Source organism: Taeniopygia guttata, chromosome Z (assembly GCF_048771995.1).
Source record: "Taeniopygia guttata chromosome Z, bTaeGut7.mat, whole genome shotgun sequence".
Taxonomy (NCBI): Eukaryota; Metazoa; Chordata; class Aves; order Passeriformes; family Estrildidae; genus Taeniopygia; species Taeniopygia guttata.
The window spans coordinates 23,509,207-23,535,706 of NC_133063.1; the positions used below are offsets into that span (position 1 = coordinate 23,509,207).

The 26,500-nt window shown below is 38.3% G+C and overlaps 1 protein-coding gene across 9 annotated transcripts in view; it reads left to right on the top strand.

The window, feature by feature from the left end:
- Window positions 1-23,219, top strand: part of MACIR (macrophage immunometabolism regulator) — a 28,328-nt gene extending 5,109 nt beyond the window's left edge. For 3 of the 9 annotated variants that reach the window (XM_030257762.4, XM_030257763.4, XM_072921963.1), the window contains one exon: window positions 4,826-7,163. In XM_030257762.4, the coding sequence (XP_030113622.1) occupies window positions 4,853-5,476 (624 nt within the window). In that variant the 5' untranslated portion in view covers window positions 4,826-4,852 and the 3' untranslated portion in view covers window positions 5,477-7,163. Of the gene's footprint in view, window positions 1-2,313; window positions 2,465-2,846; window positions 3,041-4,825; window positions 7,164-22,544 lie in introns of those variants that run through there. The other 6 variants (XM_072921960.1, XM_072921962.1, XM_072921964.1 and 3 more) reach the window with 5 other exon arrangements.
- Window positions 23,220-26,500: the final 3,281 nt, after the last annotated feature.

Here is a 26,500-nt window from a genome sequence, read left to right on the forward strand (position 1 = left end):
TTATCTGGATTTGGTCTAGTTACTTTATATGCAGAGCTTGCTTTAAATATACAGAAAATTGATAAAATCTTGTAAAATGTAATTGAATTCTATTCTGAAGACTATTTTGGTAGGTATTGGTTGAATGAATTCTCTTGGTAACTACTACTTTCAGTTACTTTGCATACGTTTTTAATATGTGCACCAGCAGCAAAGGATATGACATCTTGTTCTTAGTCTTATTGCTTAGATTCAGTAATAATTATCTTTAATTATAAATTGTCTTGAATTGGCATCACTCGGTTGTCATTCTGTTTGAGAGGCAAGGAGACAAGCCAGCAGTGATCTGAAGAAGTAATCTTTTTAAACTGAAGTACTGTTTTTTCCAGTGTTATAACTGATGCTGGGAATTACTGATGAGCTCATACTTGTAAACAGCAGTGAATATTACAGAAGTTGTCAAAGGCTTTATAACCATAGAAATGATACTGTCACAAAGTATTAAATATCTGTTTATAGGTGATGATACAGACACTCACTGAGAATCTCAAATTTTATTTTTTTTTTGTAGAATCTACTAAATAATGTCTTTATGTCTTTTCTGGTTTTTTTTCCCAGATAAGGATACAAATAATTTTGAGGCCATATGGCAGCTTGAATAACTGGCATTAAAAGTCTTGGGAAAGAAGGGCTGAACACATACATGCTGAGTTTTGGTCCTCTGCTGTTGGAGCTGGCCAGTCATTTCTGTCACCAGCTAGCAGTCCCTAGCTCAGATGGTCCCTTCAGTTCTTGGTATTTGTGGCACCAGATTCTGATGGTGCTGTTGCTTTCATATGTCTGACAGATTTCTTGGTTTTAATACTGTTCCTCACATTGCAGCACAGAATAGGAGTTCTGGAGTTTCAGAACCTAAAGTACTTAGGCTGGACCTTGCTGTCTTGAAGACTTTCTGCTCTGATTTTCCTTTGTACTGGTTTACAGTGAGGGTAATTATTGTGCAATGAACTGCTGGGTTACTTTTCCAGGTTGATTGCTTGTGGTTACCAGAGCACACACCCATGTTTCAAACAAAAGTAAATTATTTTTTAAAGTTCTTTTCTGAGAAGAGCAGCCTTTGTGTTACTTTAAGACTTGAAATGCCAAAAGTGCATGAAGATATCTCTTCCTCCTACCTCTTCTTTAGGGCACATAGTGCTGTGGGAAGTGATTTGTTTGTTCTGGGCTTGTTTGTTTATTTGTTTGTTTTGTTGCTTTTGCCATTTATATGTGACTAGGTAATATGATATATTTCCAACCTTGCAATACGTCCATTTTATTTATATATTTTCTAGCATCATTTCAGTTTCTTTTAACAGAACAAATTGCGTCTCTCTGGAAGGTTCCAGGAGCGATTTCCAAACTGCAGGGTAGAAGTTGGGAATTAAGAGCAAGAACAGATACTTAAGTTTCTTACCTAAAATCACAGGGTAGCTGAAAGTTGTAATGCAGAATTTCTGTGTGCTGTGCCTCCAGTAATCATGGTTCCTCGTGCTGGATAATTTCAACTTCAGAAATTGTCATTAATATCTTTGTCTCACCAACTGAAGCCTCATCAAATTTACTGTTTCACTGTTTGATATGGTGTTAAAGTAGGAAACAACTGCTTCTGCTATTCTAAAACTGGTAATTCGCTGCATAAATACATATTGAATTCAATTAACTGTAATGGGAAACATTATTCAGTTGTGTGCAGTGAAAAATTTTGGTGTCTGGTTTGCTTCAGTATTTCAATTCTTTATTTAACTGTTTTACCTGTATTGATTGATTCACAGAGTTGTTAGGGTTGGAAGGGATTTCTGGAGATCATTTAGTCCAACCCCAGACCATTGAGTCCAACCCCAGAATACTTAAAAGCTCAGTGGATGAAGTACATCTGCAGAAGTCACGGTCCACAAAACTAGTAATGAAGAATCCTAAGTATACCACAACTGAGAATGAAAAGAGACCATTTAAGACTAAAGGAGCATTAAAAATAGTCTCTCCATAAAAGAAGTCTTTTAATGGCAAATAAAATCCTCTTCAGCAAAACTGTGGGCATTTTGTTTACTGCTAGTTTATTAGTGTAGGGAGCAGAAGGTTGATTGGGGACTAAGCAGGGAAGGAGAGTTAGGAACATGAGACCTCAGTCACTTAAATCCAGGTTTAACCAAGATTCTTTTGGTCTGGGTAGATGGAAAAGAGAAATACCAACTAGGTATCTTCAAGAGGTAAAAAATCACACAAAGTTTATTAGTGAATTATATAAGATGAGGAACTTAGTCAAATTATTTATTACAATATGAAACTCCACAGCTCAGACATAGCCCACTGAAGATAGAAGACCTTCAAACCCATTTGCCATTATCTTCTGTTGAAAAGAAAGGGAGAAAGACTGAAAATATGGAGAAAACCAGACATAACTACCAACTCCAGGGTTCCAATGATGTAAAGCTCCAAGATGAAGGTAGGGTTAAAGAACAACGTTTGCCTCATTGTCAGCCTTCTTAAAAGCCCTTCCTCCCAGGTGGGTCTTTCAGTTGCTGGGCCATTTAGGGACTGGGTTAGTGTCCAAGATTGGAGCACCAAGAAGTTTCCTATAACCGAGTAGCAGTTGCCTCTAGGCAGTTTTCCTTATCTCCTGTTAATAGGCCCATCAATGTCTTGCCACATGACTGAGAGATAACACTCTCCAGGAGCCAGTTCTGTTTAACAGGTGATTAAGGACACACCTTGTGACTCAGAATAACATCAGCCCATTGTGAGATGCTTCACCCAGGGGGAGGAGCTAGGCATTCCCACCTGGATAAAACCGGGGATTTCTAGACAGAGAGGCATCCTTTCCACAGGTTTCTGAGAAGACACAGCAACCACATCTGCCATCCCAACAGGGCTGCAGCCACTCCAATTTGGACTGCTACCAGCACGCTGGCCAGAGGGGTGTCAGGTTGTATTCTGGCTTTGTCAGTGGTCTTCCTTTTGTATCTTTGCATGTATTTTTGTCTTTTTCCCTTTTCTCAATAAATTGTATTTCGGACTTGGAGTCTTTCACTGGGGTTGCTTTCAAACCAGAACAGTTAGGCAACACTGGGGGGCTGCCTCTGTTGTGCCAGGAGTGACAGACACTGTGCGGCTGGCACAGGGCACCCCTCACCAGAGGAAGGCCTCACCCATCCCCCTACCACACATTCCAATCCCCCAAGATGTTTCAAAACAGATTTCCAGTCTCTGGAAATCATTATTTGAACTGCTTCTTCCCAGTCACTTCACAGAAACAAGGTAATCTTATATTTTGCATATGGCTAGTGTTTTCTTCTGCCAGGTGATAATTGCACACAGTTCTCTCTCTTCTTTAAAACAAATTAATGAAAATTTGTTTTAGTGGGATTTTGGGAGGTGTCTAATTGCAGAAGATGAAATAAAGTATTTCCTTGTGTGATGTGTCATTGCTGCTTGGCCCATTCTAAACCTCAAAATGGCAACAAGTAGTAGCTTCAAAAGTTTGCAAATTCCTGGAAGTGTGTTTTAAGTTAGCCTTTTTGTGAAATATTATTGAGTTTTCCCAACTCAATAATATTAGTTTATGATCATATATAATAAATTTCAGTATTCTTTCAGCTCAGCACTTGGATGCTAACTTTCCTTCCTTTGATGCCTTTACACATGACATAGTTACACTGATTTTTTTTGGAGAAGTACATTGACTACAGAGCCACTAGCTACATTAGCTGACCTAAAGGTCAGCAAAGAGAAAAGGTGAGTCTGACAATGAAGAAAGCATTGATTTGCAGGAAATGAAGAAGGCAGGTCACAAATGTGACCTGTTTTGTGAAGTAGCTGTGTCACTGAAATTACAGATGACGCTGAAAATAGAAATGAAAAGGAGGCTTTCCAGTGTTCTGGCATCTACTAGTGTATGGTGTATACTTGCTGTGATGGTGAACATATCTTTCCATGTTAGAGGTGGTAACAGCTTGCAGTGAGCACTTTTGTTTGTAAAGGTACCAAATAATGTATTTGGAATAGTTGTGAGGGAAGGGTAAAATAGTCTTTTTCATAGAGAAATAGGAAAAAAACCCCAAATAAATATTCCTTATTCTTAAGATGCTTATAAGAATGTAATACTATGTTCATTAAACATAGTATACTTCATTAGAAATACATTAGAATCCTATTAGAATAAAAGAGTGTGTGTTTGATTAATTGTGAATAAGATGATAGGTGAATTTTCTTGGGGAGTAGGTGAGGATTGGTGATGACCAAATCAGGCAGGTGTGGGACAGCTAGGATGCCATTCTTTGAATTTAAAGCAAACTCTGTGCACATCTGGAAGATGAGAGCATTGCAGTGCACCCAGATCAGGTCTGGTCCATGGTCATATCTAAATGAGCTCATACTTTTTAGTCATGTGTTTTGAAAGCTTTGTTTAATAGTATTGTCAGCAGACAAATCACAAAGTAAAGATGGGGGAAGGTGCTGTGGATCTGCTAATGGGTGTAGATGCTACAAGAAGTGAGAGACTACAAAGAACCAAATGCATCAAAAGGCTAAAAAAATGGTCCAGAAAGATGTTCCATTTTTGTGTATGATAGTAGTCAAGTATGTTTTTGGCTATTAGAATTATCAGTATCTTTATGGTATCTTTTATTTAAAAAAACCCACCCAAGATAATTGACAGATGTTGGTGATAGGTCTGTGACACCATGCAGAGCTAAGACCAGGCTGAATAGGGAAGTACTGGTTATGACTTCTGGGTGATAAAAAATATCTTTTCTGTAGTCCTCTCTCAGCACCTTGTGTTGCATTTTCTAATCAAGTTCTGTTTTAGTTTTAGGAGCAAAGCTTTGTGTTTAAAATGGAAGTTGATGTGAATGGAGAGTCCAGAACTGCCCTCTCCACCCTCTCTGTGCCTCTTGCAGAGGTGAATTCTGCAGCCAGGTTGGAAGCAGAAAAGCCACGCTGTTCCAGCACCCCCTGCTCACCATTGAGGCGGACAGTTGCAGGATACCAGATCCTTCACATGGATTCTAACTACCTGGTTGGCTTCACAACTGGAGAGGAGCTGATAAAATTAGCCCATAAGTGTATTGGGAGTGAAGAGAATAAAGAAGAATCTGGTCCTAACCTGGGGTCCAGACATCTTGATTCAGGACTTTCACGTTCCTCACGTTTGTACAAAACTAGAAGTAGGTACTACCAGCCATATGAGATCCCAGCAGTAAATGGAAGGAGGAGGAGACGGATGCCCAGCTCAGGGGATAAATACAATAAAGCTTTACCATATGAACCTTACAAGGCACTTCATGGTCCCCTGCCTATCTTCCTTTTGAAAGGTAAAAGGGCTCATTCAAAATCCCTAGACTACCTCAATTTAGACAAAATGAGCATTAAGGAACCTGCTGATACAGAAGTGCTACAATACCAGCTCCAACACCTTACTCTTAGAGGGGATCGTATGTTTGCAAGGAATAGCACATGAGCTATCATCTCAAATTTAGAAATGGTTTCTGATCTTTTCTCTGTTGCTGCAGAAATCCACTGTTGTGCTGTGTACATGATTGTCCACATTGTAGGTAGTTTTATCATCTCAAGTGTTACCAGGAAGTAATTTATTTGAATACAGTCTTGGCAATGCAGTGTTCTACAAATGCTTGGAGAGAGAAATCTTTCCTGATCAAGCAACTTCTGATGCAGATTTGACTTCAACTAGTGGATATTTCTTTGGACACATTTTAACAAAAAAAAAAAAAAGCTTTTGATTTTTGGGATTTTTTTTTTCTGTACTGCTTCTGTTTACACAACAGTAATTCAGCACTGAAAAATTTGTGATACCTGCTTGGTTGTTGCTAATTTTGGCTTGATATTAGAAACTGCTCTTGGATAAGTACCCAAGGAGGTTTTTTGGGTTTACTTTTTGTTTCTGTAGTAAAATTTATATGTTTTTCTTACAGCATGGACAGGAAAGTGAACTTGACTGGATGAATCACATGCTATTTAAACAATCCAATTCATACATTTTGAGACTGCGCTTGTACTGGTGTTGTGGGTGAGATTCATTCGTAAAAGAAACATTTGCTACTTGAATCCTATCAAATGATTTTTTTGTTTCTGCATGGAAGTCATTGTTTTGTCCATTTTATTCTATAAAACATGTTCAGAATAAATATTTTAAGTTATTTAAAGCAAATATTTCAGGAAGTAAAGTTTTGTTTTGTTTTTTGGGGTTTTTGGTTAGATTTTGTTTTGGCATTGTCTAGAGACAGAAAATGGAATATCTATATTGGTATGTTGGTAATATTTTTGATTTTAATTTGTGATTTTCAGTTAATCTGTAGTAGAAGAAGGTGTCAACTTCATAGCTTTGGAAATTTTGTTGACTTGAAGCAGTGAACACAAGCTCTGGAGGGCAGATTTTTTTCTCTTGACAGAGTACAACTGAAATACTTGTCAGCGTTGCAAGGATGATCTTCAATTTTGCAGCAGAATAATGCACTGGGTTACTTTTGTTAATAAATTTTTATCCAAATATGGTATCAAATGCAGATTTGACAACTGTACCCTTAGATGTGTTTAGAATATTTTAATTTGTTTTATTTTAGTTTAAAAATGAAAAATAGTTTTCATAATGTATTTTTCTAAGGTGCAGTCTTGTACTGAAGCAGTGCATAACTTGATTTTGCCTGATAACCTCTGCAGAAGTTAAAAATAATTTCATATTGCTTTGAAACATAAATTATTTGATCAGTTGTTTCTGATAGAGTCAGGTTTTTTTGTTGTTTGTTTATCACTCAGAATTACTGGAAAGCACTACTTAGTGCATGTACTCTGGGAAATGAAGAGTTCTTACGCTGTCACTCCATAGTTTAAATGAAGGCAGCCCCCCAGTGAGCATTTTGTAGTTTGGTTATCTTTTTTAGGTTTACTAGAAAATACAAAAAACCCACAGAAAACAATGTGTATTTTTCAAAGTTAACTACACTGGTTAAATTTAATGTATTGAACAATGATCTTGAAAGTAAGGTCTTCCTATAAATCTTTAGTTTGAAAATTGAATATGGTTAGATGCCAAAGAGATAGGGGGTTTGTTTAAGGAATAAACACTACTGTTCATTGAATTATCAAATTAAATTGTACTTCTGGCTGAAAAATAAAAAGGGTATTATAAACAGGTGTTGTTGTGAATTCATTTGCTGTGTAGAAGGAAAAGAGGACATTAAAAAAAATACAACGTTAGACCAGGGAACATCTAACAACAACTTGAAAGTTGGGGTCCCAGATTTCTGTGAAATAGATGCCTAGCTCTGTTCCTTTGTTTCAGGAAAAGGTCCATGCATTTACCTTATGTGCATCTTTCTAGTGTTGTCCACTGCTGTAATTGTATGGCTACTGAGAGGCTGGTTGATGGCTGTCTAGCTGAGTTCAGACATTAAAAATGTGTTGATATTTTGTCTTTGGTGATTTGTTTGTCAGTGTGCTCAGACACAGTCATGTTCGCTTAATTCACACAACTTGCAGCCCTCATAAATACTATTTACAATACCTGTAGTACAGACTAAGCAAGGAATTGTTAATGGATTACTTTTTTCTAAGTTTTAATGGTACCAAAGAATCAGAAACAAATTTTCCAACATAATCAATTTTTGAAAGTTCTATAGTGTGGCCTGGTTGAAGTTAGTTATTTTTACCTTTAAAGCATTACATGCTAAACGGACAAAATTGGAAGAGATCATCCTTAGTGAGACTATAGTCAGCAAAAACTAGAAAAAATGCTTTGAATAAGCCTAATTTTATAGTGGAGCTACAGTAGAGTAGAGAAGTATAAATAAGTTGTTAAGCTATTGTAGGAAAAATGTAGATTAAAACTGGAAAATGTAGATTTATTACAATGCTAATAGTTTTAAAGACAATTTCGAGCTTGGCAACCAATGGTAAAATGCACGTATATTTGCATGTTGTTGGAGATGGCAAGTGTGGGTTTGTTGATGATTCTAAGGATGACTTTTTGCATGAATGGTTTGTTGTAATCTCTTAACTGGGGCATCAGTTTCCATAATGGGTGATTACACTGAACACTGTAAGAGTGGCACAAACGTGTCAGGTAGACAGATCTTTAGAAGAACACAATAATGTTCCAATTACTGATTTTTTTTTTTCCCTATGTCTCACAGTGCATAGTTTTAGCTGGAAGGTAATGCCAACTTTCCAAGTCTTCGAAAACCTTCTGACAGGTTATATAGATTTTTTTTTCCAGTGATTTTTGCCAGGGTAATTTTTTTCCTCTTTATTCCACCACAAAAGCACTCAGGGAAGTTCACACTGCCTTCAGGTCTACAGAATGTGGAAGGCTTCCTTTCCACATTGAAAAGGAATGTGGAGCAAGGGAACATTGCCCTAATATTTGAAAGGAGCAAGGGAATATTACCTTACTATTTTAATACCCCATCTGTCTTACACCGTTCTTACTCTTAGGTAGTTTGGCGGTAGAGAATGACATTTATATAAAACTACAGAGGTCGCATTAGAAGAACTGGGGAAAGAAGACTATCAATTGTGGAGGAAAAACCCAGAATTAGTTTTATTGTGTTGAAAACAAAAGAGAAGGTAAGGAAATTACCTAACCACATTGCATCCATTTTTAGGAGACAAATTGTCTTGCATATGCCTGGTATCACTTATTGAAAAATTGGCCTGGAGTAAAAAGTGGGGGAGTCTCTCTTTAGAGGAGGAGGAAAGCCTTGCACAGTGCTTTGATTTCTGCGGAGAGCAGAAGGACAGAAAGAATTCACCATAATATATCAGGGAAAGGCTGGAGAAATAAATGGGAAACCTCAGAGGAGCAGTACTACAAGAACAGCAGGAGTGGAGTTCCAGTGTCAGAAAAAGCAAAGACATGGAAGAAGATGGTGTGCTGGCCTCAGATCTCTTTAGGTAGCGATGGAATGTGTTTCTGCCCAACTAAGGCTGATGAGATGTCTTAGCAAAATGCTGTGATCGGTCTAGGATGGGGTGAATGTAAGAAGCAGGAGCTTGAGGCTGTGTGTGTAATGCTTTCATACCCATAAGCTTAGATGAAATTCAGATGGGAGTGCTGAAGGAATAAAATAATTATCTTTATTCCAATTGAGCATGGCCTGAAATTCAAGTTCTGAGGTGTTTTATGATGCTGAACAGCCCTACACAGCATGAATAAGTAGATGGTGCTATTTTGTAGTCTGAGAAGCTCTCTTTAAAAGCAAAACTTGCCTGTTAAGTTCCTTTATTATTAATTTTAATTTAAAAAAAAATTAAGAATCTTTCAAACTTTGTTATATATTATGGTGTAAATACTGACTATGATGTCTGGTAGGATTATTGCATTCCTTTTTGGCATTTTGCTAGACTCTCTGTGCTGAAGCTTCTCATGGGCTGTTCTTTCTGTAATGAGGCAGAAGTGCTAAAATATGCAAGAATGTTGAGAATAGCACTGACAGCCTGAACCCTATGAGAAAATGGAGCAAGCCACAATTTGCTGTAGTGTTTTACATTAGCTGATTTTTCAGGAAGTGAAAAAATGTTCAAAAAAGGCATGAGGTACTGGGATGCCTTTAGAAGTCTATTTCAGGCCAGGAATGTTGCAGCATAGAGCTTCATGGTGTGAACTATAGTCTGCAAATGGATAAAAGCAGAAGGGGAGACAGAATGTCATTGTGCACTGGAATATCGAGTGGTGGAACACCAACTTTTTAAGCTAAGTGGATGAGAGCAAAAAAAAAAAAAAAAAACATTAAATGCAAATTAATTTGTTTCTACCTTTTCTCAGTGCTTTTAAGTTTTTTATGTTAATTATGGTGAAGATCTTCCAATCTTTATGAAGAAAAATTGGGGGATATCCAGAATAGCAACAGCTCCAAGCAACTGACTATATGCAAGACTTTTACCTATCCATCTATAACCTATAACAATGCTTTCTATAGAATTTAATTAGTTTTATTTTTATGAGCCTTTTAATATTTAGCTGATAATTTTTTCAGAATTAGTTTTGGTAAAGAGATAGTTGGAAAAAAAATACTGAAGTAAGAAATACTGATGGGTGTCTCAGGAAAAATGGTAGATAATTCATGTAAATAATGGCCATCCTATTGGTTTTATAACTTTTAGGTAGAACTGTAAACCTAGAGAAAAAAAAAGAATCATTCACCACTCCCAGGAGCAGAGGTGGGATACAATTATCTGTAAAGATTGCTCCAATCTGTATCCAGTTCTCCAATTAATCCAATTTTGAGACACAGCCATGTTTCAGAGATGATGAAGTGCTTCACAGATATTAGTTTTAACATTTCAGAGAGGCTTTTAGAAAGCTGGAGTACCCAGTTCTAGAAACACAGAGTCATTTAGGTCCAGGATCATTTAGTTCAATCATTAACCCACTGTAAAGTCCACACTAAACCATGTCCCTGAGTGCCACATCTACAGGTCTTTAAATAGCTCCAGGGATGGTTAATGCCACCATAGCCCTGGGCAGCCTGTTCAGTGCTTGACAACCCTTAACATGAAGAAATTTCCCCCAAACTAAATCTCCCCTGGTGCAATTGGAGACTATTTCCTATTGTCCTGTTGCATGTTCTTTTGGAGAAGAACCTGACCCCCACTGTCAGAATCTGAGGTATTGATGATTCTGAGATTGTAAAAAGTCTCTGTCTTTCAGCCCCGCTGCCAAAGAAGTCAAATTCATCTGTGCTGTTTTCAAGGTTGTTTATTCTTGCTTATCTCTAACATGTTCTGCTGCCTGCCGCAGGTCTGTCCTGCAGGGCAGCGTGCGGGGCTCTGCCCCCAGTGGGATGGTACAAACATTATATACCAGAAATTACGTGTACTATATTTACAATAATGTGCCAATATCTATCATCTACGTTGAACAGTGTGTCCCCAGCCTAAACCAATAGAAAAATGCCAACACTACAGTGAAACATGGAGGGCATGAAGAAGGAGAAAAAGGACAAGACACACCCAATTTCCTCCATCTTGTCCCCTTTGGACCCCTAATCTAGAATCCTAACATTTTACTTTTGCACCCATGCCACACTTAATTATTACTCATATCAAACACTCAGAGCTTGTAATTCATCCTGTAAGATTGTCTCTGATCTCTGTCCATGGAAGAGAGTTTTCAGTGTCTCTCAGGGCTCTGTCCAGGGGTGTTCCTGACCCCCTGCCAGGGTCCCAGGCCTTCCAGGGCAGCCAGAGGGAAGCCCTGGACTCCGACACCCCACCTGGCTACACTCTCCTCTCTGGTCATTGCAACAAGGTCTTCCCTAAGGACGTAATCCTGTAAATAAAAAAAACTCCTGGTGTCACAGCACCAAAGAGAATTAAAATGTGTATGAAAGGCACCTTGGGCTTTTTGTATAGTAGAGTTTATAAGAAAACATAGTGTTATGATGACATTTCCTTTCCTAGTTTTTGAGTTCACAAACTAGAACATTCTAGTTGCTTCAATAACTTTGTTAAGTAATTTGATTCTAAGATCAAACAATGCCTAGAGATAACTACAAAAACTGTAAGCCGATGCAGGTATGATTTTTGCTAATTGGAATATTGTTGGATAATTTCCCTGTTTTAATGGTAGGAAACTTGCCTCTTCTAGATGCTCTCATTGGTCCCTGTCATCTGCAAAATTACAGGCTAAAATACATCTTGTTGTGAAAGCTTCTTTTTCTGTGTCAAGATACTTAGCAGCTTTCTTTATGCTTATTAAGTAAGGCATACAAAAAGGTCTGTTACTTTTAACTGATGTTTCCTTATGTATCCTAAATCAGTGAGATGTAGATGAACAATTTTTCAAATGGGGCTTAGAGAGATTCACTGCCAGTACAACAAAAAGGAAGCTTTCAATGGAGAAAGGTAATTATAAGTTTTCTTTAATAGTTTCCCAAAAAAGTGATCTAAGCACAAATGGGACTGTTTGGATTTCTAGCAATAATTAGGAATGATTTTAGGAGGCATACTGCAAAGCTCCAGTTTTTTGTACCTATGACCCTGTCACCTGTATAGCCTTGCAGAACTCATAAAACTTTGCAGAAGAGTTGTGAAGAAGCATGGTAGAGAGATTGCTACAGTATATACAGCAAGTGTGAGGACAGCCTAATTGCACTTTTGTAGCTGGGGGCTTGGAATACCATGTCCTCCTAAAGACAACTGCTTAAACTTAATACAGCTAGACTGTTGCTCTGGACATGAATGAGATCATACATAGTTACGTATTTATTGTTAATCTAGTCCATGCAAAACTGGGCAGAGTCAGTTTATTTCTCTTGTCACCAGCGAGCACAATCCCTTTGTTGCTCCTTTATTTTTTGTTCATTTTCACTTAAGTTATAACTTCATTTTTGTTAAAGAGTTTATTTCTTTGGTCATCTTTGTACAATATCTCTTTAGCTGCAGGCTTCTAGATATTGTGACCCTTAGAGATGGTAATTATAGTATTTAGAATAATAGAAACACAGAACTATCAAATGGTGTCTGCTGGAAGGGAGCTTAAAGATCATCTTGTTCCAACCCGCTACTGTGGGCAGGGACACCTTCCACTATCCCAGGATGCTTCAAGCCCCGTCCAACACTTCCAGGAACACTTCCAACAGCTTCTCTGGACAATTTTTTCCTTATAAAACTTCCACTCACAGTTTGAAGCTATTCCCCTTAGTTCTGTCATTACGTGCTCCTATAAATAGTTCCTTTCCTTCTTTCTTGTGGGATCTCTTCAGGTAATGGAAGGCCACAATTAGGTCGTAGATTATAGGATCCATTCTCACCTTGTGCTGGTCCTTGGTTTTTCCAGATACATCTCATCTTTCACCTTGATGGCATTCTTTCTTTAAATTATTAGTACTAATATGGAAAGATAATTTTTAATTCTTGAAGTCTAAAATAGGTTATTTACTGAAGATGAAATGCCAAATAACTATAGACAGGAGTTGTGCAATAGTGAAATTGACTTAAAATAAATTATACCAGTTGAGGGGAGTGGGAAAAAGGAATTTGAAATTTTATTGGTTTAATGCTAGGATTTAGAGAAATTTATAAGAGCTATCCTTTCCTGTAGAAAGTGAACTTTATTTTTTTTTAAGTAAACTTTTGCTGGTTTTTCAGTAGTAGGAATTTTTAATTGTGGACTTAAGGAAAGCTGTGAGGTGACATTAAGTACGGTAAGGTATACCATTCCACATCTGTTCTTGAATAAATAGGGTTTTGATGTCTGAATTTGTGCTCTAAAAAATCAATGTTAGAATGGCAGAATAAAATACAAGGATGGAAATTTGTTTAAAAAAACCCCAAACCTTCTGTCAGAAATTTCTCTTGTAGTAATATTTAGCTTTATTAACAGTCCATGTCAGTATAATTCACAGAATTTACAGAATGATTAGGTTGGAGGAGACCTTCAAGATCATTGAGTCCAACGTATGCTCTAACACCTCAACTAAAGCATGGCACTGAGTGCCACAACCAGTCTTTCCTTAAACACATCCAGGGATGGTGACTCCCTCACCTCCCTGGGCAGACCATTACAGAAGTTTATCACCCTTTCTGTAAAAACTTCTTCCTAATATCCAACTTATATTTCTCTTGGTGCAGCTTGAGACTGTGTCCTCTGGTTCTGTCGGTTGCTGCCTATTGAGAGACCAGCCACCTTTCAGAAGTTGTAGAGACCACTAAGGTCACCCCTGAGTCGCCTCTTCTCCAGGCTAAACACCCCCAGCTCCTTCAGTTGTTCAGGGCTTGTGTTCCAAACCCCTCTCCAGCCTTGTTGCCCTCCTCTGGACACGCTCAAGCATCTCAACGTCCTTCCCAAACTGAGGGGCCAGAACTGGACACAGCACTCGAGGTGTGGCCTCACCAGTGCTGAGTACAGGGGAAGGATAATGTTTCTGCTCCTGCTGGCCACGCTATTCCTGATATAGGCCAGGAGCCATTGACCTTCTTGGCCACATGGCACACTGCTGGCTCATGCTTAGCCGGCTGTCAGCACCCCCAGGTCCTTTTCTGCCTGGGCACTATCCAGCTACACTGTCCCCAGCTATAATATTGCAGGGGTTATTGTGGCCAAAATGCAGGACCTGGCACTTGGATTTATTAAACTTCATCCTGTTGGACTCTGCCCATCCATTCAACCATTCCAGGTCTCCCTGCAGAGCCCTTCTACCCTTCAACAGATCAACACACGATCCCAGCTTAGTGTCATCCACAAATTTACTGATGCAAGACTCAATGCCATCATCCATGTCATCAGTAAAGATATTAAACAGAACTGGCCACAGTACAGACCCCTGAGGGACACCACTGATGCCTGTCCCCAGCTGGATGCAGCACCGCTCACCATCACTCTCTGGGCCGGCCATCCAGCCAGTTCCTAACCCTGCAGAGTGCTCCTTTTCCTGCCATGGGGGCTGCAGCTTTTTCAGGAGTGTGCTGTGGGAGACAGTGTCAAAGGCCTTGCTGGAGTCTAAACAGACACACCCACAGCCTTTCCTGCATCACCAGGTGGGTCAGTTGGTCATAAGAGGAGATCAGGTTGGTCAAACGCAACCTACCCCTCCTAAACTCACGCTGGCTGGGTCTGATACCCTGGCCATCCTGTGATAGCACTCAGTATAAACTGTTCTATAACCTTACCTGAGATCAGAGGCTGTTTTCTTTCATCACTTAAATAGAATGAATGAAACTAATACAGGTTGTCATTTCCCTCATCAAAATAAAAACCATGATTTTAAAAGGATGCTAACTGGAAATTAGTCTGTAAGGTAGATTAATTATTTAATATGAACTGTGTGTTAGCATGAAGCATATGCTAAGTATTGTGGATTGATTAGTAAGAGGAGAAAACTGAAATAACTAGGAAGAAGTGAAGTGATGCAGGATATATATTAATGATATATAATAATTTTTAATAACCAAATATGAGTTTTCTGTGGCTAGCCTGTATTTTCACATATACAGCTAATTAATAGCAAGATTTCTAAGGAGCATTTTTAAAACTGGAATAAACAAGGGCAGTAAAAAAATCAGTGTTTCTGTCATTGTCTGGGGCTTTTCTTGACTGTGTTTGAGACCAGAAGCTGAAATACATTTTTACAGAATTTCAGTCCCTCTCAGGAAAGGAGTTCAAACATTCCAGTCTCATGCTTCTATCTTCATTTTCAGAGTTGAAACACCTTCTGGAGGTGTTGCATAGTGTGAAACCATGCTGGTGTTGTTTTAGGTGCATAGTTTCTGTGTGTGTGCACACAGCTGAACAGTTCCATGCCCCGAGCATTTGTAGCTGCTTTGAAATCCAGCCCAAGGAAGACAAAGTCAGTTATTTATTGTGGTAGTAGTTTCTGCCTGTGTTACCCCAGCAGGAATCTCATGAGAGAAAGCAGTTACTCTTTTCTTTAAATGTTGCTTCAAGTAAGATGAGGCAGTTTAAAATCACATTTCTTTAGAATATCTAAAATACAGAAAATGCAGTCACCGCTTGGGAGCAATGAAATGTGAAGGTGTTGTCAGACATGAGCCGAAATGTTTTTCCTGGGAACTGAATACAGTTTAGTGAAGGCTTTAAAAGGTTCCTGATGCAAACGTTTTGTTAAAACAACAAAAGGGATGAATGGGGAATCAAATGCTATAGCCTGGCTGGGCAGCAGGAAGTCAACTATTGTGACATCTTACTTTCAGAAGAGACTACTCAACCATCTCCTTCACCTGTTCAGACTAGAAAGCAGAAGCATTTGACAAACATAGAAGTAAGATAAATATTATTTTGATTGACAAGATGTGAAGAAAAGTTGTTTCTGTAATGGTGCCTAAATTATTTTGGCCTGCATACGAGAAATGAGATTTTTAAAAAAAACAATAATTGCTTCTCATCTCAGTTGAAGCATCTCTCTTTTATTTTTTTTTTTTTTTGAGACAAGCAGAATTTATATGCACAAACATAATTAAAATCCTTGTATGGTAAGAACTGAGTTAAAAGAAAAATTGCCAAAAGGAATTATTTAATCTTACAACCCAGGGTACTCTCCAGTATCACACAGAGTTTTTAGATTATTTCCCTGATAAATCATTATTTGACCGTTGTGTAATTATCTACTCACTGTGTTATACTGCCTTTCTGGGTACATTGCATAAAATGGCATATTCAAACTTACTCCTTTCACAACCAATCATCTGCAAGACCACTACTAATTTGGCTGCTTCAATCTAGCCTTTATTGCAGCCTAAATATCACCATTATATTTGGGCCAATTATGTCTTCAAAGCTAGACTTCTCTGTATAATTTGCATTTCCTGCCAAATAATTGCATCTTTCCTGAATAATAAATACCTTAGGATTCAGTCTGAAAGTTGAGGGGGTTTTTTTGATGAGAATGTGGTTCTTCCTGATAACCAGGAAAAAGGTCATATTGAAAAATTGGTTTGCTGCAGGCCCCTGTCATAAAAAGAAAGCACCTTCTTATTATTCAATGACGATCTTTAAATTAGCCCCTTTACTATCCACTAATACATAAAATATCAGCTTCCGCATTCTGGTTTGTGGTCAAAGGCTGAGGACCTACAGCACAGTCAGTTTGATGTCTTCTGGCTGTTTGTGAGTGTGCCACATGGTAGGAGACTGGATGAGCCTGCAGATTTCGTGAGGCATCAGAAAACAGACAGGGTGTTGCACTGTGCCTGATGAGCCCATGCCCTCCATTCTGGCTGTTCTCTGAGGGGCAGGGGAGTGTTGATACTGTGCTGGAAAGCTGGCACCACCACGGGTTTTGATTTCATCCAGATAGGACACTGAAGTGTAAAATAGGAAGCAGGAAATCTGCCAGAGGGAAGGAAGTGTGTTTTCTTGCTACCAGGGAGTCCTCACTCAGGCAGGAGCCAAGACAATGGAGACAGTGAGGAAGGAGGTGTGGGAGAAAATGGCTCTTTTGGGATGGAACTAAGTATATAGTGCAAGCACATCTAGAACATTTGTATGAACAACACAAGGGACTGTTAGGAAGGGAAGGAGGGCAGAAATGGGTAATGCCTAACAGGAGGAAGCATACAGAGTTCATGGCATGTATTCACATGTGTTAAGTGGAGGACAACAGAGCAAACTGAGTCCCTGCTTTGAGCCCTGGCAAAGGGATTGCCATTTGGGATCAGCAGAGGATTTCTAAAAATAGAAGAAAGTGTTTGAAGAATTTATAGAAAATATGGGAGAGGAAAGATAGGGTAAAACAAAGGTCTTCTGGAGATATTTTGTGAACCTGAGTTCGAGATGGGCACAGAGCACATAAATACCTGGTTTGCATCACTGCCTCGCAAGGGAGACGTGGGTGTGGGCTGCAAGCAGAGCCAGAGCAAAATAACTAACAATGAATGCCATCTAAATAGCTAGGTTCAGACAGGCAGTGGCTTTAGGTGGAAAGCCAGGAACTGCTTAAAGTAGTATCTACAGAAATTTTATGTGTTTGTATCAAAAAAAATCTCAAACATTTACTATGATTTGGGGTAAGACATTAAACCAACACAAAACTTTTTTTTTAATAGGCACTCCTTAATGCTTGTAAATGTTTAGATAGAGATTGTCTTGTTCCATTAGGATTCTAAGAAGAAATGTTTTCAAATCTGATTTAAATCAAAGTCCAGTGGAGCAGCTAATGAGATGAAGAGTATAAGTATAATCTTAAGGGCATATGCTCTTTTTTTAAAGCAGATTTTAAGCAGAAAGCTGAGTGTGAGATTCATTGAGTACTATGTACTCTGGATATAAATAATTTAGCGTAGCATCCAGTTAGAGGACTGATCGTTATTCACCTTTCACAGCCCAGACAAAAATAAAGTCTTGCTTGAATTAAATGTTAACCTTGGATAATTTTGCTTAAATGTTTTTAGTAACATTTAAATATTTTAAATATTTTAATAACATTTAAATATTTTATAAATTAAATACTGAAGTTCAAACTGAAAAATAGAAATGGAAGGTCTTTTTTGCCATTTCACTTTTGTATCAAAACAACTGAAATGCAGTTTTGTTCTTTTAAAGTTAAATTCATGAACTTTGGAATTTAGAGGTTTGGTTGAAAAATCTTTCTGCAGGTCAGCTGCAAAAAATCCTACGCACTAGGATTCTCTTCACTAATCTGTTAATAAATTGATCTGTGTCATATACCTTTCTGTGCTCAGATTATTACAGTTTCCTGTGTTGCTTCTGTTATACACATTAAAAATAGATAAAAATAATGAAAAGCATAAATAGTCAAATAAATATATTTTCCTTGGGCTTAGATAATTTTTCTTATCCTGTTGATAGAGGTATGTACTTAAACCCCTTTAAACACACTTGAAATGGCTAGGATAAGTCTATATCAGACTTGAAGAGTGTGGAGCCCACAGATATTTGTATTATCTTTTTATTGCTTCAAACTGGCATCATTTGTATCTCAGAAGAGATAGCAGCAGAGAAGGATTTGGCAAACATCACTCTATCTGGGTGTAATGCCTGATGTAGCCTGCCAGGGAAGGACAATTACAACCTGTCCAGATTCCTTAGTGGAATTTTTTTCATGAAGTATTTGAAAATTAAATGTGAATACATTGCAAAGGATCCATTTTATATGCATTCCCAAAATAATAGCTACAAAGCCCAAGGATATGTCCATTTGAAATACTGATTTCCTCAGAACATAATCCCTTTACCCCTGGATTTAATTCCTATCTATTCAACTTGTACTAGTCAACTCTGCCTACAGCTGTTCACACAATTAATAAGATAGATTTCATGCAAACATATGGTCTTGTATGCATCCCTCAGTCATAATAATAAACAGAAAAACAAGGATGAAATAATATTTCTGCGGAGAGGAATGGAAGGCTTTATGAAACCTGCAGTGCATAAGTCTCATAGTACCTGAGTGACAGGTAAATGTCAGGGCTATCAGATGTGTAATTATGGTCTTCATAACTGAAATATTTTCACTTTTGGTCAAAAATAGAAAAAATATTAAGCAATGGATTTAACATCTCATTCTTCCTTCAGAGATTGGCTTCAGTTGCTTCTTATAGTCTGCACAAGTATCTGATACCCATCCACTGCAATGACAAATTCACTTTGCATTTTAGTATCTCTGTTCCCTCAGGTATGAATATATTTGTTCATTACATTTTTATTGCTGTTTCTCCACAAAGAGAAACATTTCACAATTGAGAGAGGTTTGTCAAACTGGCTATACTGACTAACAGTAGCATATCTCAAGTGGCTATTCAGAATTCATACCTACAAGGGTAAGCACGGTATTCAGAATATTGCTAGTTTAGCTTTGGTCAGGATCTATGTTTAATTTATTTCAGTTTACTGTATTTCCTGAGACTAAACAAAGCTTTGCGTATATGATTATAAAACTTCTCATAAGGCATATTTATACTCCAGCAGGGTTGCTAATATTTATGGTCTTTTTTCATTATTTGTGTATATATTAAAAATATATATAAACACTCTATGCAGCAAATCCAGCTTATTGGAAAACACATATACCATGACAAAACAGAAAATAATATGCAGAAATAGAAAGTCGCTTACAATGTAGTAGAAATGGTGACCTCTTTTAGCTTCTTAAAGTAGTACTATGAGAAAATTATTGAAGTTTATAGATCTGCTGTTAGAGAGCCAAATGCCTGCAGGTACTGTTGATTCCTGCTGGGGTGGATATTCAGCACTCCTGTAAACCTGACTCTAAGTGCTTGCCACAAATATCTTTAAAATAGTCATTGCTTATTTGGCAATAATATGAATATGAGAAAAGTACTGGTCATCAGCTTAGTATATAACAATCTGTTAGATATTGTCCTCCTATGATTCTGGAAGAGCTGCTAATAAACACTACTCCTTCCAAACCTCTGCTGTTATCGCTGATGATGCTGTTGTAAAAATATGTTCTGATATGATAAGGAGATATGTAAATTGAAGATCTTTTTTGAAACAGGAGGTGTTTAGTTGTTTCCTGTTTCAATTTTGGTTTTGTATATGCTGCTTGCCTCACACATTAAAAAAAAAATTAAGACAAACTTATTTAAATTATGTGTATATGGCTAGTAAAGCAAAGTTGTACAGGAAATACTGCCTGCAAGTTTTAACCAGAATGTATTAAAAGAGGGTCAATTTAAGTATATATTGTCTCTGATTTGAAGATCAAAAAAATCTGTTATATATTTCTGGGCTCTGTTTACAAGATATACTGTCATATGTTACCCCTTGCATCAGTGGAAAGGAAATTTTAGATTTGCTATCACAATATTGACATGGGGAAACCCCCAGTGTCTTCTACCTATAAAAATGGCTACAAATCTAAATTAAGATAAGACACCAGCTAAGCTAGGCAGAACTCATTAAATTTGCAGGTAAAGGTGGTGACATTGGAAAAGAACACGTAACAGAGGCCTGATTTCAATAGACTGTGGAAGAGGCTCATGGCCTTGCATGTTTGGGTTATGATTACAGAGATTTTTTTTCCATGTTTTTGATAATTACATATGTGGTTGCCAGAATGGTAAGTGAAATCTGCACTCAAACTTTACTCTGGAAAGTGAACAGGAATTTCATAGTGTCATGGTTTGACACTGGCACAATGCCAGTGTCCCCATGAAAATGCATCCTCCCCAAATGAGTGCAATCAGGAACAGAGCAGAGCAGGCTCAAGCTTAAAAATAAAGAAAAGAACTTTATTAGTCTGCTATAATAAAAGACACACACAGAATCCAGGAGGAAAAGCTTCCAAAACATTCCTCCTCCCCCCCCCCACAATTTCCAACAAAACACAGTGAGATAAACCCTGAATTCCTGAGGAAGTTCCCACCCCTGAGATAATAAATTCTCAGTTCATGAAGGGAGGGAGGTGTCCCTCTTGTACCACAGTCTTCCACAGGAAACACAGTTTAAACCTCCCATGTTTCCATGTCACACATGGCACCGCCTGGAACAAATCTGCCATTGTGACATCCTCCTTCCACGTACACTGCTCTCACCACCGTCCATGGACCGAAAGTGCTCATAGGGCTCCTTTAAGGATGCTTCACTAAGTACCAAAGAACAACAGTTTCTCAGTTTGGGACAACAGTCCCCCCCATTTTCTCCTCCCCTGGGGCCAAGGGTCTTGTGAACAGAGATCTTCTTCTTCCCTAAAGACAGAGGGCACCACCACACCCTCCTCATCTTCCTCTGTTCATTCTATACCTGTCACTCTCAGTCGCTGAAGCAGGTCACTCCCACTCCTGCACTCTCTTCTCCCAAGTTTTTGCATCCCCCAAAAAATGCAGTCTCTATGTTAATAATGCTTCTCTGCAGAGCAGGTCAGATGATTTTACCAGGTTTGTTGGCAACAGCTTCTGCAACAAATGGCTTGTTCTGTAACATGCAACCTGCTGTCATCTTCATAAATTCAAAATGACACTCGAAGGGCATATGGAAGATGAAAGAAGAATTCAAATATTTGTTGACTGAGGTACTATTTAAGTAAGCTAAGCTATTTAGGTTAAATAGGTTAGAGTTTTAATGGCTATTTTTCCAGACATGGTTTACAGAGGAAGGTTTGAAGAGGCTTTCTAGGTTGCCAGTTTTTCAGATTTTAATGGTACCCAGTATTAGACAAATATGACAATTTGCCTCAAGCAAGGACAATCTGTCAAAACACATTGTTTGTGTCCCTCATCATTGCCAAAAAATTTAAAGATGTCTGTGCAGTGTATACAGTTGTTATGAATTATAATGTTATTTGTTTACTTTGCATTTCTGCCAGCCGCTCTCCCCCAGTCCTATGAAGTAGCAGCTTTTCTGAGGGATATTAGAAACTGTAGTCTAGCCTACACCACACTTTCTTGTGTGTCTTCATTGGCGTCATACTTCACTGTCTTGATGTACTCAAAAAATTCCCCATTTACTACAGTTTTCCTTCTCTTCCCTGGTCTGTTTCTGCTTGTCATGCTCCCTCCTTTTTATATCCTACAGTCTCTGGCTGGTGCTTTTTCTTTTGCAGCCTCTTTGGCTTGCATAGCTGCCTGTATCTGTCAAATCCTAATCATCACTGAAACCCTTAAAATTAATTTTCTCCAAGGAACTATTCTGGTTTATTTGCTTTCCCTGTAGTCGTTGTTCTCAGTTTATTTGGGTTTCCTCCCTCTCCCTTTTCTATTGGATCTTATGTGCAGGGGCAACAGGAGGCGCAGAAAAGACTTTAATCTGGGTTTGTGAATCTGTTGTGCATTAGTGAAAGCTGTAGCATTGTCTCAGTGCCTTTTTACTCTTGGTGCACCAAGGATACGAAGCTGTTAAAACTCCAGTTCTTATTTCATGCTTTTGGTTCTGACAGTTCCATCAGCTGGACAGCAAAGCAGCTGAAAAACATGTATTTGCAGCCCTCCTTTCAATGTCATCAGTGGCTGTTTGATTAAAAAGAAATCAGGGAGGAATGTACTGGTTTAAGCCTGGCTCTAATGAAGTTGATAAATGAAGTCCACAAATGATCTCTTCCTCATCACACTTTCTTGCTTGCTGTTACTGTTCACAGGGCCAGACCAGTTTGCTGTTTCCTTACTGAGACACTGAGAGCAAAGGTGGTGGAGATGCTGCTGGGGTCAGAAGACTGGAAACTTGAAGCTGACTTGCTGAAAGACATCTTACTGCATCTGAAAGATACCTTTGCTTCTTTGCATAACCCCTAGCAAAACCTTTGTGCTCTTTGGAGCTGGCAGACTGTTGTTTGCTCTAATAGTTATAAAGCCGGTGTTTCAGTTTCCCTCTAAAAGCTGAGTGTGAGTTTCTGTGTACACAGTATGTGTTCAGATGTGTATAATCCTTTTGAAACCACTCTCTAGGACTGTTCACTTTGTATAACACCAGGAATTTGAATTTTAGTTTGTAGCTGAGTTTAGCTGCTTTTGCTGCATAAAGTTCTTTGTTCCTGTCTTACAGTCTGCATTTACATTAGTAACACAAAAGCATTTTCTATGCTTTCTCTCTGGCATACATTGTATAGGCACCATAATTGACTTGAAGGGTTTTTCATCTCTGAGGTGAATCCTTTTCCTGAATGCTTTAGAGAAGAATGTTAGAGGCGGCTGCGGGTACAATCCTTCCAGAGAGTCTGTGTACATGTTCATGTATAATACTGACTACAAATATTTTATTTAACCTTATGCAACCTCAAGCAAAACAGCTTATGGGATAAATAAACTGGGTTACAGATGCATCAGACTATGTTTTTATGAGTCCATACAAAATTTTAAATCATTTACTCTTTTCACCTATTCTCTCTTTGTCTTTTGTTGCTCCATATATTGTCACAGTGACAAGATAAGTTTGTTTATCCAGAAATAAATTATAAATGTATTTATAATTTATAAATGTACTTACTTTGTGTTGCTCTTCATCTCTTCTTCCTCCTAAGGATCCAAACAATAAGACAGTAATGCACATGCTGCACATATCCTAATGCATGTTGGCTGCTGAATAAATTGTTTTTGCTAACAAGTTTTCTTTTTACTCTCTGTTGGCACTGCAATTCTCCAGTAGCATGTTTACCAACTGTGCTGTGTTCAAATTTTCTTCTGAAAGAGTTTTCTTTTCTTTTTTATTCTCTTTTATTATTTCTAGATGCAGCAACTCAAACTTTTAAAGGAAACCACCATTCTTTCTGTTAACTGGAAGTATATTTTGTGTACATAGTGGCTATAATGCACTGCACAGGGAAGTTAGCAAACTTTCATTTTATATCAACAGAGGCTTAGATGTCCCAGACTGTGAGCCTCAGCCAACCTCAGGCTGCATGTGCAACACGTCACAGCTGAGAGGTACCTGAATGGGCTTGTCACCTCATAGGCCAGCCACAGCACTGCGCATACCCAGGGAAGCTGCCCTGGGGACCTAAGCTGGCTTGTCTGCAGCAGCCTGGGGGCCAGCACGGCAGCATGCTGGATGCATGGCAGTATGGACCCGTAGGCTCGTTTGCATATTTAGCAGGTTTTGCATATTTATTTTTACTACTAACGTTGAGAAATCACTACTTCTTTGGAGCTGTTACTTGGCTATTCTTAATGGATCACAGTCAGTTTAATTCTTCGGAGGCAGCTCTGAGTAGTAGTTACAGGCTATTATACTGCTGGATAAGAACTTATATTTTGTGTTTACTAGTATGATACACATAAAAATCTATAAGGAAAAAATTCACAGCTAAAGACTGTGGCAGATAAAAATAGAAAAATATTTTATGTCATTGCTATGTGGACCTGAAAATAATACTGTTCTGTAAAAAAGTCTTACAATATTTGCTTCATTCTAACAACTAAAACCCAAGAAATTAGGAGAAAGGCTAATGACATGGAAACATTATTTTTTAAATTCTGGTCTTTATCCTTTGCCTCTGATCTGAAGTCTCTGAAGCTGGAGCTGTGCTCCTGACAGATCTCAGTAACTGATAACAAGTATTGAGATTTCATCTCCCAACCTGATGTCAAATAAGTTCCCTATGAAAGCTGCATAGCACTCTGTAACAAAGAATATATATAGCTGCTGTTAATCTGTACACTGCTCTAATCTGAATGTCAGAATATGCTTTTAAAATTCTTCAACAATAGCCTTTTCTTCTGATTGATTTTAACAACCAATTTTTATCTCAGCAAATCAGCACGTAGAGCTCTCTGTAAGGGTTCTTCAGGCACTACCTCTTCTGTCAGTCCTGCATATTTGTTTGTGTTTGAGGAGGGGGTCTTGATGATCCCACTCCTTGAAAATTCCTTATTGAAATCAAGATCCGTGATCCATCTTCCTCCTTGATGGTGAGGGACTGTTCTTACTCTTTTTTTAGCATTGAATATATCCTGTAGGATTACCTTGTTTACATTGCCGTTATGTGGGTGGTACTCTTTCAAATTCCCATTTGCAATCAGCTCAAAGCATCAGTCCTGTCCTGTTTGCAGCCTACATTTTTTCCTACAGATTGTCATTGGAATGATTTTTAAAAGCATCTGGCCATAATCTCTACTGTGTTGTTACAACTTGTTGATAATGTTGGAATTATGCTGTGGTTGTTTTGCAGTCCTAATGACATTGGCAGTGATCTAGTGACGGAACAGAGTAACTGCAGACAGACAAGCTTTGCAGCAGTGAACATACCCTGAATGCATAGCACAGTGTGACTGTTGTGGACATAGATAAACTTCTGTTTTGCTGGCACAAGTATTTACCATCATGAAGGCATAGCAGGCTCAAACTCAATTCCACTGGGATTTTGTGTATTTCTTCTTATTTCCAACCAATGCCAGCTTGTATTGTGTCTAAGATACAAAGCTAGGAATGGATTTTCCTGCCTCTGCTATATCTACCATGATTCACTCTGAGAATCCCCTTTTCCCATGGGATTGTCAGTCACTACTGCTGCTCTTCATTTTAATTACTGGTGACTTCTGATGTTAATTTTTTTCTTCTACCTTTGCATTTAGCTCTTAGTAATATTATTTTAGCTTTCATGTTGTCTCCTTGACAGTGGATTATAATGACTGTATTGTTGTCTAGGGCTGCTTCTTGAGTTCTTGCAGACTGAGCTTGAAAATTTACTTCCTGGTGGTTCTCACTGCTTCCGTCCTTTCCTTCATCAGATTATTTTGCTAATGATGTAGAGAGAAGTCTGTTTCATTGGTAAATTTTCACACTTGTGGTCGCTCTATCTCACATAGGAACATAGAGTACAGGCTGGCATGCTGGCTCTTTCCTGTGGGGCATGCTGGATCTCGCTCCTTCAAAAAACTGCTACAAAACAGAGTTACACACTTCCCAAAAATATTTTTGTGGATTCAAACTGTTTCCAGCTAAATAACTCATCTGTTTGAAGAATGCCTTGGTGATCCTCTGTGGCTTTCCTACTGCAGAAACTTGTACATATTTTCTACTGAACAGGGCAGAAAAAATAGCTCAGTTTGGAGGACAGAAAACAGTCTGAATAAACCATGCTTCAAGAACACGACCCCATTTCTTCTCAGCACAATATTATACTCTGTTGCTGGAAGCATTCTGGGTTCAACACAGTTATCTTGTTCCTGGTAGTGGAAAGAAAACCTTGAAAGCAGATATACCTCCTAATAATTATAAAGTCTTCTTTGCAAACAAACGAGCCTTAGGCAGGATCCTGACAATACAGTGATTGTACAGCTTTGCTGACCCCTGAGACAGTAGTGAAGTAGCTCACCCCAGTTTCACTTCTTTTCAAGGAGTTGCAACAAAAACTTAGAGGAGAACTAAAACTTCAGTTCCAAAGGGGAACTTTAAATAAAGTTGTAACTTTATTTCAATAACAAACATTAGATAATGTGCACACTGCTGTGTGCTTTATGCTGTGGTGCAGTTACCCAGGAAAGGAATGGAAGTGATAGTTCTGCTTATGGCTTTACCCTACCTTGTCAATAAAGGCACGTTTATTTATTTGGCCTCAAAACTTTCCATTACAAAGATCTCAAAAAGCTAAACATAGTA